The sequence below is a fragment of the Myxocyprinus asiaticus genome, chromosome 34 (assembly GCF_019703515.2).
Source record: "Myxocyprinus asiaticus isolate MX2 ecotype Aquarium Trade chromosome 34, UBuf_Myxa_2, whole genome shotgun sequence".
In the NCBI taxonomy this organism is placed as follows: Eukaryota; Metazoa; Chordata; class Actinopteri; order Cypriniformes; family Catostomidae; genus Myxocyprinus; species Myxocyprinus asiaticus.
In genome coordinates, this window is record NC_059377.1 from 24,420,365 (window position 1) to 24,433,854 (window position 13,490).

General features: G+C 36.8%; 1 protein-coding gene across 4 annotated transcripts in view; it reads left to right on the forward strand.

Annotated features, from left to right (window-relative positions):
* Positions 1 to 13,490, forward strand: part of LOC127425293 (syndetin) — a 217,980-nt gene that overhangs the window by 41,667 nt on the left and 162,823 nt on the right. For all 4 annotated transcript variants that reach the window (XM_051671084.1, XM_051671085.1, XM_051671088.1 and 1 more), the window contains 4 exons: positions 8,483 to 8,553; positions 9,306 to 9,423; positions 9,532 to 9,567; positions 10,547 to 10,629. In XM_051671084.1, the coding sequence (XP_051527044.1) occupies positions 8,483 to 8,553; positions 9,306 to 9,423; positions 9,532 to 9,567; positions 10,547 to 10,629 (308 nt within the window). The remainder of the gene's footprint in view (positions 1 to 8,482; positions 8,554 to 9,305; positions 9,424 to 9,531; positions 9,568 to 10,546; positions 10,630 to 13,490) is intronic.

Sequence of the window (13,490 nt, forward strand, 5' to 3'; positions counted from 1 at the left end):
TGGGAGGGTAGACAAGATTTTCAGCCATGGATGCCTGTGTCAGTCGAAACTTAAAACCGGAAGATTGCTCTGAACCCCGAATCACACCAGTAGAAGCTGAGCTTCTTAGAGACTGTGAGTCACTCTTGTTTAAACTCAGAAGTCCACTGGATCCTTTAAGTAACCTATGACTCAGAGGGGCTATAGCTCGGCCAGCATCCCATTCTAGCAAGGGCAAATCTAAGGGTACTTCAGAAGCTCCCTGTCTCACAGATCAGTTTATTAGACATGTTTGCTTAACACTGACATCCTTTTGACATCACGCCTTCCATGTGTTTATCAGTAGACCGAACATCAAAACAAATCAAACTAGGGCTGCACGATTATAGCAAAAATCATAACTGTCGATTATTGCCCTTGATATTGTAATCTCGATTATTAATGTTGATTAAAATATAAAATTACCGTGATGTCACAAAGTAAGCAAAGTAGCAGATTTCAATGGTGGATATGAGCTGCACTCCAGTTTCTTTTAAGCATCTTTTAAGCATTAAATATTGTAATAATGTTTGTTAATGTTAGGGCAAATAAAACTTCTTTTAAATGGATATCTATGGTATAAAATAAATTACATTATTGCTAAATAGTCCACATACAGTAAATATGACATTCAATTTTCAAACTTATTAACAGCCGATTTAAATTGACCAAGTTACTGCGTTCAGTAAGCTGTTTGGTGGCGAGACGGGACCATTCATCCTGTTAGATCTTCAATGGTGATCTTGTTCATGTAAGATCATCGTTAGATAATTTTTGGCCTCAGTGGTTGCACTTTGAAAATTAAAAACAGTCATTTGCGATCGGAGTTTGTGCAGTTCGTGTTAAATCTAATACCAGCTGCGTGGCAAATGGGTCTTATTAGAGCAGACGCAATAACAATGTGACAGGTGATTCCTGAAATATGCTATTCATGCCATATTCTTTATGTTGGCTACACCTCCAAAACAAACTTAGAACAGTTAAACTGAATTACTTTATTGCTATTTTGTACAAATCAAATTCACATTGGCCTACTTACTAACATGACAAAACAAAAATGTTATTAGATTTTTAATAAATTGTACACAGAAATCGAGCAATGCGACAAACTCTTCCATTACAATGACTGCTGTCACTCACTGCAGGTTTACACTGTTTGAGACCTGCATTACGATGCAAGCTTAGTGATGCTCCGCACAAAGTTCTGCACTCTCGCAAATGCTCTCATTAAAAACAAAGCTGTCTAATCAGCATATTAAATCAATTATTTACACCGCGTCTATGCCTTGATTAGAACAGGAGCATTTTAGTTTTGTCGTGTTGCTCATTTGCAGTGTATTCAACATCTACGTTCAAAGTGAACTGTGCAATATGCAGTGAATCCAAAATAATTCCAAAGTGCTTTTTGCTCTTGTTCTACAGTTTCTTTTCGAGTGTCAGGTGATATTTCTTCAGTATTTATTTTCGTGTGCCACCACAGGCAGAGGTGGAACATAAAGTAAGCATCTGAGCATTCGGACGGTTTAAAACCTGCACATAAGGATCAGTTGTCATTACCGATAGGACGGAGGATTAATTTAAGCGGCTCTGATTTGGCCATTGCCGTTTCATTGCTCAATGGACATGTTAGTAATTGGTTAGAATACTCAACCACTGCAAAAACACGTTGTAAATAGAAACCATTGAAGCAACAGGAGCAGACTTAAATTGAACGCTGTAATCGTCAGTTTTCACAATTACATAATCGAGGCAGCCGTAATCGTAATCGCAATTAGATTTTCAATTAATTGTGCAGCCCTAAATCAAACACTACACTTTTGTTTTATTCCTATTTGTACTTCCATTTGTATGATGGTGCTGTGGAGTCTGTAGAATGTATTTTAGCCAACTCAAGCACCAAATTTTAAGCTCAATGTGGTTTATTCATCTCAAGGAGCCTTCCAGCTTTCTCAGGGGTATTTCCTGTAGCTCGTCTTTTGAAGAAAGAACGTTTCTTGTGATACTTTGCATAAGGAGCCTTTGTTTCTCCTGCCCTCTCCATGGAATATAATTTTTTCCACCTCGTATTCTTATGCCAAATAGTTATCTTTAACATGTCTCTGTGCTGAAGGCTTGCTCTGTCTTGACCAGAGCTGATGTGCCTCGAAAGACTTGGTCACTCAGTGTGAATTTACCTCAGTCTGTGACAGCCGTGCTCTTCAGTGATGTGAGGGGAAAAAAACCTTGCAAAAAGCCCTGAACTTCAACGTTTTATTAGTTTAGGATCATGGCGTGTATTTCTCTTACACGTTTGCACTGTCTCATTCTCATAATGAAAGCTTGTTTTCTCACTCGTACCTTATCATTCATTGTGAGCTTGAAGAAATTACTTAATAGAAGAGAGGGTGACTGCTCTGGCCTGAACCAGTTAATGACTGATGTAAGAGTCGCAGTTCTTAATGAGAGCTAATATATAGTTGTATGGATTTTTTAGTGGCCGGTGCATAATTAGAGGATGGAGGACAGCTGATAGCTGTTAAAATGCAGATGTATATGTGATTTAGGCTAATACAATGCAATTATAGCCACTCTACAAATACACGCTGAAATTAAATGAACATTTTTACACAATGTGTAATCAAAATAGACTGAAAATATTTAAAAACAGGAATTGCATATTATCCATCAGCAAAGGCAGTGGTACATTTTGGTAGACTTGTATGTTGATCGGCCAAGTGATTGGCCAATGCCAATAATATCAATATGGCCAAATATTCAATGTTTCTGTACATCAGTCTTTCACTACAAATATCCAGGTAGCTATATGAAAGGAATGTCAAGGCCATTGTCTATTCCAGAATCGGGTTAAAACTAATTGACTAATATTTCTAATGGTGATACTTAAAATAGCATGCTGACAATGTACAAACCTCTCATAGTTGCGCATTTAACCCCATAAAGCCTGACATATGTTTTTTTTTTAAATGGAGCATTTTTTATTTTTTAACTATAGACAAAATCTTTGAATATGTGATTGCCTATTGTATCATATTTGATACAACAGGTTTTATAGATCATTGTACTATTGAGACCCTGCCATTCATGTTTTTATAGGACTTTTGTTTTTTAAGTTTCTCTTAGCCCATACTTGACACAGTATGCCTTGAGGACACCCTGGGCTTTTCAGAGATACCAAATGTTGGAAGTTTGGCAATGACAACTACCTTTCCTTGTAGTAAAGAAATGTATGACATTACAATTAAGTACAGCTAATATATATACACTATATTGCCAAAAGTATTCGCTCACCCATCCAAATAATTGAATTCAGATGTTCCAATCACTTCCATGGCCACAGGTGTATAAAATGAAGCACCTAGGCATGCAGACTGCTTCTACAAACATTTGTGAAAGAATGGGCCGCTCTCAGGAGCTCAGTGAATTCCAGCGTGGTACTGTGATAGGATGCCACCTGTGCAACAAGTCCAGTCGTGAAATTTCCTCGCTACTAAATATTCCACAGTCAACTGTCAGTGGTATTATAACAAAGTGGAAGCGATTGGGAATGACAGCAACTCAGCCACGAAGGGGTAGGCCACGTAAAATGACAGAGCGGGGTCAGCGGATGCTGAGGCGCATAGTGTGCAGAGGTCGCCAACTTTCTGCAGAGTCAATCGCTACAGACCTCCAAAGTTCATGTGGCCTTCAGATTAGCTCAAGAGCAGTGCGTAGAGAGCTTCATGGAATGGGTTTCCATGGCTGAGCAGCTGCAACCAAGCCATACATCACCAAGTGCAATTCAAAGCGTCGGATGCAGTGGTGTAAAGCACGCCGCCACTGGACTCTAGAGCAGTGGAGACGCGTTCTCTATAGTGACGAATCACGCTTCTCCATCTGGCAATCTGATGGACGAGTCTGGGTTTGGTGGTTGCCAGGAGAACGGTACTTGTCTGACTGCATTGTGCCAACTGAAGTTTGGTGGAGGGGGGATTATGGTGTGGGGTTGTTTTTCAGGAGCTGGGCGTGGCCCCTTAGTTCCAGTGAAAGGAACTCTGAATGCTTCAGCATACCAAGAGATTTTGGACAATTCCATGCTCCCAACTTTGTGGGAACAGTTTGGGGATGGCCCCTTCCTGTTCCAACATGACTGCGCACCAGTGCACAAAGCAAGGTCCATAAAGACATGGATGAGCGAGTTTGGTGTGGAAGAACTTGACTGGCCTGCACAGAGTCCTGACCTCAACCCGATAGAGCACCTTTGGGATGAATTAGAGCGAAGACTGCGAGCCAGGCCTTCTCGTCCAACATCAGTGTCTGACCTCACAAATGTGCTTCTGGAAGAATGGTCAAAAATTCCCATAAACACACTCCTAAACCTTGTGGAAAGGCTTCCCAGAAGAGTTGAAGCTGTTATAGCTGCAAAGGGTGGGCCGACGTCATATTAAACCCTATGGATTAAGAATGGGATGTCACTTAAGTTCATTTGCGTCTAAAGGCAGATGAGCGAATACTTTTGGCAATATAGTGTATACATTTAAGCATACGGCTTCAGATCAAAAGATTTTTAAGATCATGAGAAACATTTCAGTCAAGTGTTTCAAAACTTTTGTCCAGTAGTGTATGTATGTGTGTGTATATATATATATATATATATATATATATATATATATATATATATATATATATATATATATATATATATATACACGCTACTGGACAAAAGTTTTGAAACACTTGACTGAAATGTTTCTCATGATCTTAAAAATCTTTTGATCTGAAGCCGTATGCTTAAATGTTTGAAATTAGTTTTGTAGACAAAAATATAATTGTGCCACCATATTAATTTATTTCATTATAAAACTAAAATTTAATTAAAAAAAAAAAAGTTTTTTGAAATTGATGACTTGGACCAAATAATAAAGAAAAGCAGCCAATAAGTGCCCAACATAGATGGGAACTCCTTCAATACTGTTTAAAAAGCATCCCAGGGTGATACCTCAAGAATTTGGTTGAGAAAATTCTAGGCAAAGAGTGACTACTTTGAAGATGCTAAAATATAACACAGTTTTGATTTATTTTGGATTTTGTTTAGTCACAACATAATTCCCATATTTCCATTTCTGTTATTCAATAGTATTGATGACTTTACTATTATTCTAAATGTGAAAAGAAATATATATATGTATAATAAAGAATGAGTAAGTGTTTCAAAACTTTTGACCGGTAGTGTATATATATATATATATATATATATATATATATATATATATATATATATATATATATATATATATATATATACACAGTTGAAGTCAGAAGTTTACATACACTTAGGTTGAAGTCATTAAAACTAATTTTTTAACCACTCTTTAATATTAAATATAAAAGTCGTTTAGGATATCTACTTTGTGCATGACACAAGTAATTTTTCCAACAATTGTTTACAGACAGATTGTTTCACTTTTAATTGACTATATCACAATTCCAGTGGGTCAGAAGTTTACATACACTTAGGGTGCTTTCACACTGGCAGTTTAGTTCGAAACACAGCACAGTTCTCATGAAAAATTGGTAATATGAAAGCTGTCATGCGGACCGGGGAACGCACCACGGTACCGAACCCGAGACTACCTGTAGGAGGTGGTCTGAGTTCAGTTGCAATGGTACTGTTGCGCGATTCGCGTGAATGTGAAAGCAACACGGACTCTGGTGCGCACTCGTTCAGGAAGTAAAGTAACCTGCGCATGCGTTTTAGCCGATGACGACATCTATCTATCTATCTATACACCTTATAAATACTATATATAAATACTATTATAGGTTTTAAATATAGGGTATAATAGGAGATGACAGTGGCGATAACTTCACCTTAGACACGAGCATGAGTAAGCGTGCAGTGTAAACAAAGATGCAAATGAATTCCTTGCAATCAGCTGTCTCCTCAAAAAACGCCGTTTGCGAGCAGTAGCAAGCCACCTTCCCCTGGACATCTGATGAGTTACACCATGAAGCGCACATATACGCAGTTGTCGTTCACTCTGCTGTGCGTAATGGCACCAAAATAACAAAAAAACAAAAAGTATGATGAGTCGCGTTGTGTTCTCCATGCGTGTTTGTGATGATGTAAGATGAACGTAAATGGACCGGGGTTCGATAGAATCAAGTGAGTGTGAAACCAGACCAAAGCTGCGGGGGGCACCGGGAACAATCGCACTCGGAATCGGACCACAGCAAATGTGCCCAGTGTGAAAGCCCCCTTAGTTAACTGTGCCTTTAAGCAGCTTGGAAAATTCCAGAAAATTATGTCAAGCCTTTAGATAATTAGCCAATTAGCTTCTGATTGGAGGTGTACTGAATTGGAGGTGTATTTGTGGATGTATTTTAAGGCCTACTTTCAAATTCAGTGCCTCTTTGTTTTACATCATGGGAAAATAAAAATAGAAATAAGCCAAGACCTCAGAAAAAAATTGTAGACCTCCACAAGTCTGGTTCATCCTTAGTAACAAGTTCCAAACGCCTGAAGGTACCATGTTCATCTGTACAAATTGTATGCAAGTATAAACACCATGGGACCACACAGCCATCATACCGCTCAGGAAGGAGACACATTCTGTCTCCAATTAATGAACATAATTTGGTGCGAAAAGTGCAAATCAATCCCAGAACATAAGCAAAGGACCTTGTGAAGATGCTGGAAGAAAGAGGTAGACAAGTATCTATATCCACAGTAAAACGAGTCCTACGTATATCGACATAACCTGAAAGGCTGCTCAGCATTGAAGAAGCCACTATTGAAGTAACATCTCCAGTCATCAGCCAGGAAGTTAAAGCTCGGTCGCAAATGGGTATTCCAAATGGACAATGACCCCAAATATACCTCCAAAATTGTGGCAAAATTGTTTAAGGACAACAAAGTCAAGGTATTGGAGTGGCCATCACAAAGCCCTGACCTCAGTCCGATAGAAAATTTGTGGGCAGAACTGAAAAAGTGTGTGCGAGCAAGGAGGCCTACAAACCTGACTCAGTTACACCAGTTCTGTCTGGAGGAATGTGCCAAAATTCCAGCAACTTATTGTGAGAAGCTTGTGGAAGGCTACCCAAAACATTTGACCCAAGTTAAACAATTTAAAGGCAATACAACCAAATACTAACAAAGTGTATGTAAACTTTTGACCCCCTGGAAATGTGATGAAAGAAATAAAAGCTGAAATAAATAATTCTCTCTACTATTATTCTGATATTTCACATTCTTAAAATAAAGTAGTGATCCTAACTGACCTAAGACAGGGAATGTTTTCTATGATTAAATGTCAGGAATTGTGGAAAACTGAGTTTAAATGTATTTGGCTAAGTTGTATGTAAACCTCTGACTTCAACTCTCTCTCTCTCTCTCTCTCTCTCTCTCTCTCTCTCTCTCTCTCTCTCTCTCTCTCTCTCTCTCTATATATATATATATATATATATATATATATATATATATATATATATATATATATATATATATATATATATATATATATATATATATATATATATATATAATATTATCATATGGTTTTTATGCACAAAACATTATACTAACATTCAAAGAAGTTAAATTATAAAACCTTTTTTTCTCAGGATGTTATAGTAAAATTACATTATAATAGCTTGTAATATAAAACAGTGGGATCTTTATAATGACGGAGCAGGCTGTATATATAAAAATACGTATGCATGTTAGTTCCCACTTAAAAAAATCAGATGTCAGTGTTTTCAAAACTGATGTAATGTAATGATAATTGAGATTTATCTCAAAAGCCTTTATATCATATTTGATACATGCATTTCAACATAACTTTTCCTATAATGTATGCAAGCACAAGGTGCTTCAGTTCAGCAAATACTCAATTTGAAATATCTGTAACAATATAAACATTTTTTTACTTTTACTTTATCAAAATCAGCAAAGATTTCATGGCAAGAAGACATGTACATCACAATACGAAGGCAGTAATTTTGGAAATTATATTACTTCTTCTAGAGGTCTTCAATGACATCTAGTACATTGTAAACAACAAGGTTTTTAGCAAAGTATTGATAATGTTGATCATACAAAGGCTTTAGAAATACCAAATATGTTGCGCCAGGATTTATATGGTTAAAATGATCCCATATAAAGCCGCGCACAACACACCCATACAAATTCAGATGGAATGTGGCCGTTGTGGACTCTGTGTGAAGTTAAAAGAGTCAAACTTTTAAAAATGCTTGTCAAACCTCTGCATTGTTTTCAGTTCTGTTGTGCTCATTCTAGATGTTTTTAAATGCAAGAATGAGTTTTATGTACACCTTCTTAGAACAGTCATCCATGTGAGCTTATATCCAGGCAGCTCCAAAGAAGAAAGGTTGTGTCTCGATTTTAGTGTCTACTGCAAAGGATTTCACTTGTCTAATGTTCTGGAAAACTTCTGTCAAAAACTTTAAAATCAATGTTGTGTTATAGGAGCTTGAGAGAGTGACGTCTCTGCAGACCAACCTGCAACTGGCTGCAGTCATCTGCACAAATGCACGAAGGTTAGAGAACTTTTATCACTGTAAATAACATAAATTGATCTTGAAACTTTCCATGAATAGGGTGCAAAACAGCCTGAATTTTTTTATTTTTTGTTTCTCCAACAAATTGTCAGTAAAAGGATGTGCTTAACCTTCAGAAAGTTGTAATCTTCAATTTCAGGAGGTCATACTGAATATTATATGAGCCATTTTATTTTCCATTCTTTTAATACGAATGTGTTTAACATTTTCGCAACCTTGTTGCCAACATTTTGGATATATGATTACAGTAAAAAAAAAAAAAAAAAAAAGATTGGTGTGATTGCATTATTTTACAGCAATGAGCATACAAAAAAATACAAAAATAAATCAACATTAAATAGACAAAATAAATATAAAAATGATTAAACATATGTATTATTTTAATTGCTGGATACAGCTGAGAAGGGCAAGTCCTTTGAGATGGGACAGGAAAAATCACATTTTGAAGGGACAGATATACACATTTATCATATTTAAAAGTAGCTGTTTTAAATTAAAATTAACTAGGTTAATTTTGTTAGAAAACAATAGTCTACCTAACATATATGTTAATAGTTCTCACAACTAAAACACAAAATGTGTTCCTCTAATACAAAAAAAATAAAAAATACAAAAAAGTTGCATTTTGACTATCAGTTTGCTATTTTAATAAGTTAATAATATATAAATATATAATATAAAAGGCACAGATAATAAAGGTTTTAGAGTCTGTTATCCTCCTCTGCTTCCAGGCAGCTACATTCTGCTAAAGAGGGCTTCACTGAAGCCAGTCTGGGGCTGTTGGCCAATCAGAGACGCCGACAGCTGTTAACAGGATTGCTCAAGTCTTTGAGGACCATAAAGACTCTGGTAATTGCTTCATCAGCATGGTTAATGGCTAAACAGAGCAAGTCTCTATGAGAGTTAATTTGCTACTGCCCAATCTCACATGCCATCTTTCCCTTTCTGTCTTTACAGCAAAGAACTGATGTCAGACTAAGTGAGATGCTGGAGGTAAGTTGATGTGTTTAACAGTGATCTATTCAAATATGCTGTGCACAAATGCACCCCATATTTAAAGAAGGACCAAAAAGCACTCACATACAACTGTATGTGTATTAGTTGGACAAAGATGTTTTTGACTGAGTTGCTTCTCACCCACTACTTTTAGTACTAAAAAGAAGTGCGAAATAATTGATTCTAACTATATTATACCTAGACTACATTTTATATATTATATATTTTATATATAGACTAAATTTTGTTTGTATGTAATAAACAGTAATGCTAAAAATATCACAAAAATACTATTTTCAGTTACATGATAAAAAATATTACAGTTTTATTACAAAGATAAATAAATACATTGTTCTGATGTGTATGTTTAAGTTTATTTCTAGTCGGATATGACCAAGTCAGAAATGACTCGTTCAGTGAGTAAGTCGCATGATAATTTTGTGAGTGAGCAAACGGTTTTAGGCTCATTTTTGACACATTTTTAACCATTTTGACCTATGCATTAAAAGAGCTGGCTTACAAGTCTCATTTGTTTACGAATACTACACAGTGCCCAGTATCGTTTACATTCAGTTCAGACTGCAAGCTCACAACTAAGATCAGCTAACAGCTACACGCTAAAACACAATTTATATTGCTGTGCTGCTGTAGATTCACTAGCAGTGCAGGAAACACTGTCAGAGTATTTTAGTATGTAGGCGGAAGAATGCAGGCATTAAAAAAACATTAACAGCATTGAATGTCATGAAAATCTTTTGGTTCCAATTGGATCTCCCAACCAAACTTATTATAATGTTTAGTCTGTTTATGTCATCTAAATTTAAATTACTCATGCAAAATGAACTTTATTGCCTCATTGGAATATTACATTTCCACGTGAGCAATGTAACAGCATTCATTAAACTGTTAGCTCATAGTTTGACCCTGTGTAAATGTCAACAAATATTCAGATAAAATGTAACTGTTTGTTTTACAGGAGGAAGACTACCCAGGTGCCATCCAGTTGTGTTTAGAATGCCAGAAGGCCGCCAGCACTTTCAAGCACTACAACTGTATAAGGTTTGTTGAGAACTGCTGTGCCTAAAACTCATCTAATTGAGTAGCATGCCCTCAAATATAATGGGATTTAAATTTCTGAATTAAAATATGAATGCTAACTTTTTGTTCAGATCTTTATTATTTGCAGTTTTAGTACATGGTAATTAAAATGTAGCTTCATATGATAATATCACATAAAACTTGATGCACCTTGTGAACTCTTGCTTTTCTTATGAAATTTGTGAGGTTTAGGCTGTGTTTGAAACCTGAAAAATACTGCCTTTGCAGACGTTATACGAAGGTAATAAGTAAGTCATTAAAGGGATAGTTAAAAAATGAGAAGTCATACACATCTGGGATGGCACAAGGGTGAGTAAATGTTGAAAGAATTTTCATTTTTGGGTGAACTATTCCTTTAAGGTACATCTGAATCCACTATTTGCTTAACATCTTGCCTGTTAAGTTGCTTTCATCTGATCATTTTTTTGAAGGCAACATATATTCTACGGTTTCAGACACAACCTCATTTTAGGTACAGTATGACTGACTAGGATAAGCCTTGTGCTTTTGTCCTCAGAACCATACAGAAGGAATTTGCAGCAGTGCTTCCACTTTGAAACTTTGTGCTACAGAAATTGAAATTCAGTCTTTAGTGCCTTAAAAGCAGTGTAGGAGATTTTACTTCCACTCTTTGGGAACAGAAATTATTGCTTGTACTAAAATGGCAGTACCAAAGATTCAGTCATGCTATCGCCTTAGAGAACTACACAGATTTTATTATTCAGTATGTCCTGAAGCTGGCGTAACAATCTGAAATCTGGCTTGAAGTATATGGGACTTAAATAACTTGTGATGTTTCATCAGCCAATATGATGCCGGAATAAATATACCTGTTTGTGTCCAGTGATCAATATGCCACAACTCACATTAGTGGGATGTCTTTATCTCATAAGATGTGGCCTAAGAGACAGGGAGGGTTCATTCAGAATAGCTCATGTGAAAGGATGCTGCCGATTTTCAGTCTTTCACTCTTTCTCTCTCTCCCTCTTTCACTCTGCGTAACTCTGCATCGCTGCTTGGTTCTAATTGGCACAGGAAGTTATTGCTATCTGATCAGCTTCCAGCCAGCCCACTCTGCACACAGAGATATCTGTGCATGTACGTGTGCAAGTGCATGGACACCCGCCCAAATACAATTTCCTTCTGTTTGGACCATTTCAATTCTCTCCCTTTGATGCTAGAGTGGAACAAAAATTCAGGCATTTTTCATGTTTCCAGACCAGGTATTGAGGTATTGTGCTTGGTGTTTGTTTTTTGTTTTCAAATGGAAGTGTCCTTCTCTCCATGCTTTTCCAACCCTTTTCCAACCTTGAAAGCTGCAAGACTACTAAAAGAGGCAGATATTTTCTCTGTTGGATCCCCCTCCCTTTTTTTTTAAATAGCCAATAAGGTTTAGGGGCAGATTCACTTAACAGTTGCACCACTGTTGCTCATGGTTTTCCAACGCAAAAACCTGCATCTTATTCACTAACCACCCGCAAATTAATTTAGCAGACGCAATCAACACTAAAACTGCATTGCGTCTTGAGTATTTAAAGGTGCATTCAGTAATTTGGGGCTAATTTAAAACGTTTTACACATTAACGATTTAATTGTGTTTTTGTGAAGAGTGATCTGAATGGTGTACACTCACATGAGATGAAGACTGTACTCATAATAGTTTTCTATAAAATGTGTTTTTATTATACATGGTGCGGGTCATCCCCTTCAATGTGTTTCGCCACGCTGAAATGACATGACCCGTGGTGTTTCACTAAACAACGAAAAAGAGAATCCTCGCACTAATTGGCTGCCACCTATGTTTATACGTTTGGCTATGTTTAGCACAGTGTTGTTTGGTGATGTGAAGAGCGAAAAGAACACAATGGAACATATTTAATATCGTGCTTTAGAAGCAAAGACAACAGGAGATTCAGTAGCTGTACTGCCGAATAAGCGAAAAAGGTCTAAAACAAGAAGACAGATAGACTAGCAAAAAGCTAGAGTAAACATAGTACAGCTTACACAAGGTTGAAAGTTTTGATGATGGAGAAAGCCTGAGTAGTGATGCCGATTTTGCTTCTTTTTTGCAGAGACGATCATGCTGATCCACGTTGATAGATGGCAGTACAGCATCTAACACCACTGTCGTATAGATAATTAAAGTACATGAAGAAGTGCAATGCTAACACTAGCTAGAGAACTACTGAATGCCCCTTTAAAGGAAGTTATTGTCAATCCTTTCCATGCAAACACTCCTCCTTTCTATGTAAATTAGGCTCATTGTAGATTGTGCTTCATTTACAAAAATTGCCTGGCGCAATTTATATCATGCTATTACCGCAAATTAAAGTAGTAAAATGAATTTGATATTTGTAAACATTTTCAACTGATCATCAGCTGAAATTCATCAAATAATTATTAAATAATAGATGAATAAATAAATGAATAAATAAAAGTGTTGTGCTGCGAAAGTGCGCAGTGTAGTCGAGCACTTTCGCATGTTAAAGAGATGATTCAGAAGTGGATCACAGTAGTGCAAGTGATGCTGTACAGTCCCGGCAAAGTGTTTCATATCACGTTCGTCTGCTGGACCCTCCGCTGTATAGCGCTCAGAATTGGCCCACAAGATCAGAATTGCACATGCAAATTGCGTTCAGCAGCAATTTTGTGGGTGCGTTTGCACCGTTGCCTGACCTGCATCATTCCTTTAGTGAATCGGGTGCTAAACGAGCGCAAACAGTGCGGGCAAATAAAACTGTGCTTTTACTGGGCTCAAATCATTATTGGTGAATTCCCCACTTAGTTACTTCACAGCCATGGACGATGCTTTGCTACTTGCA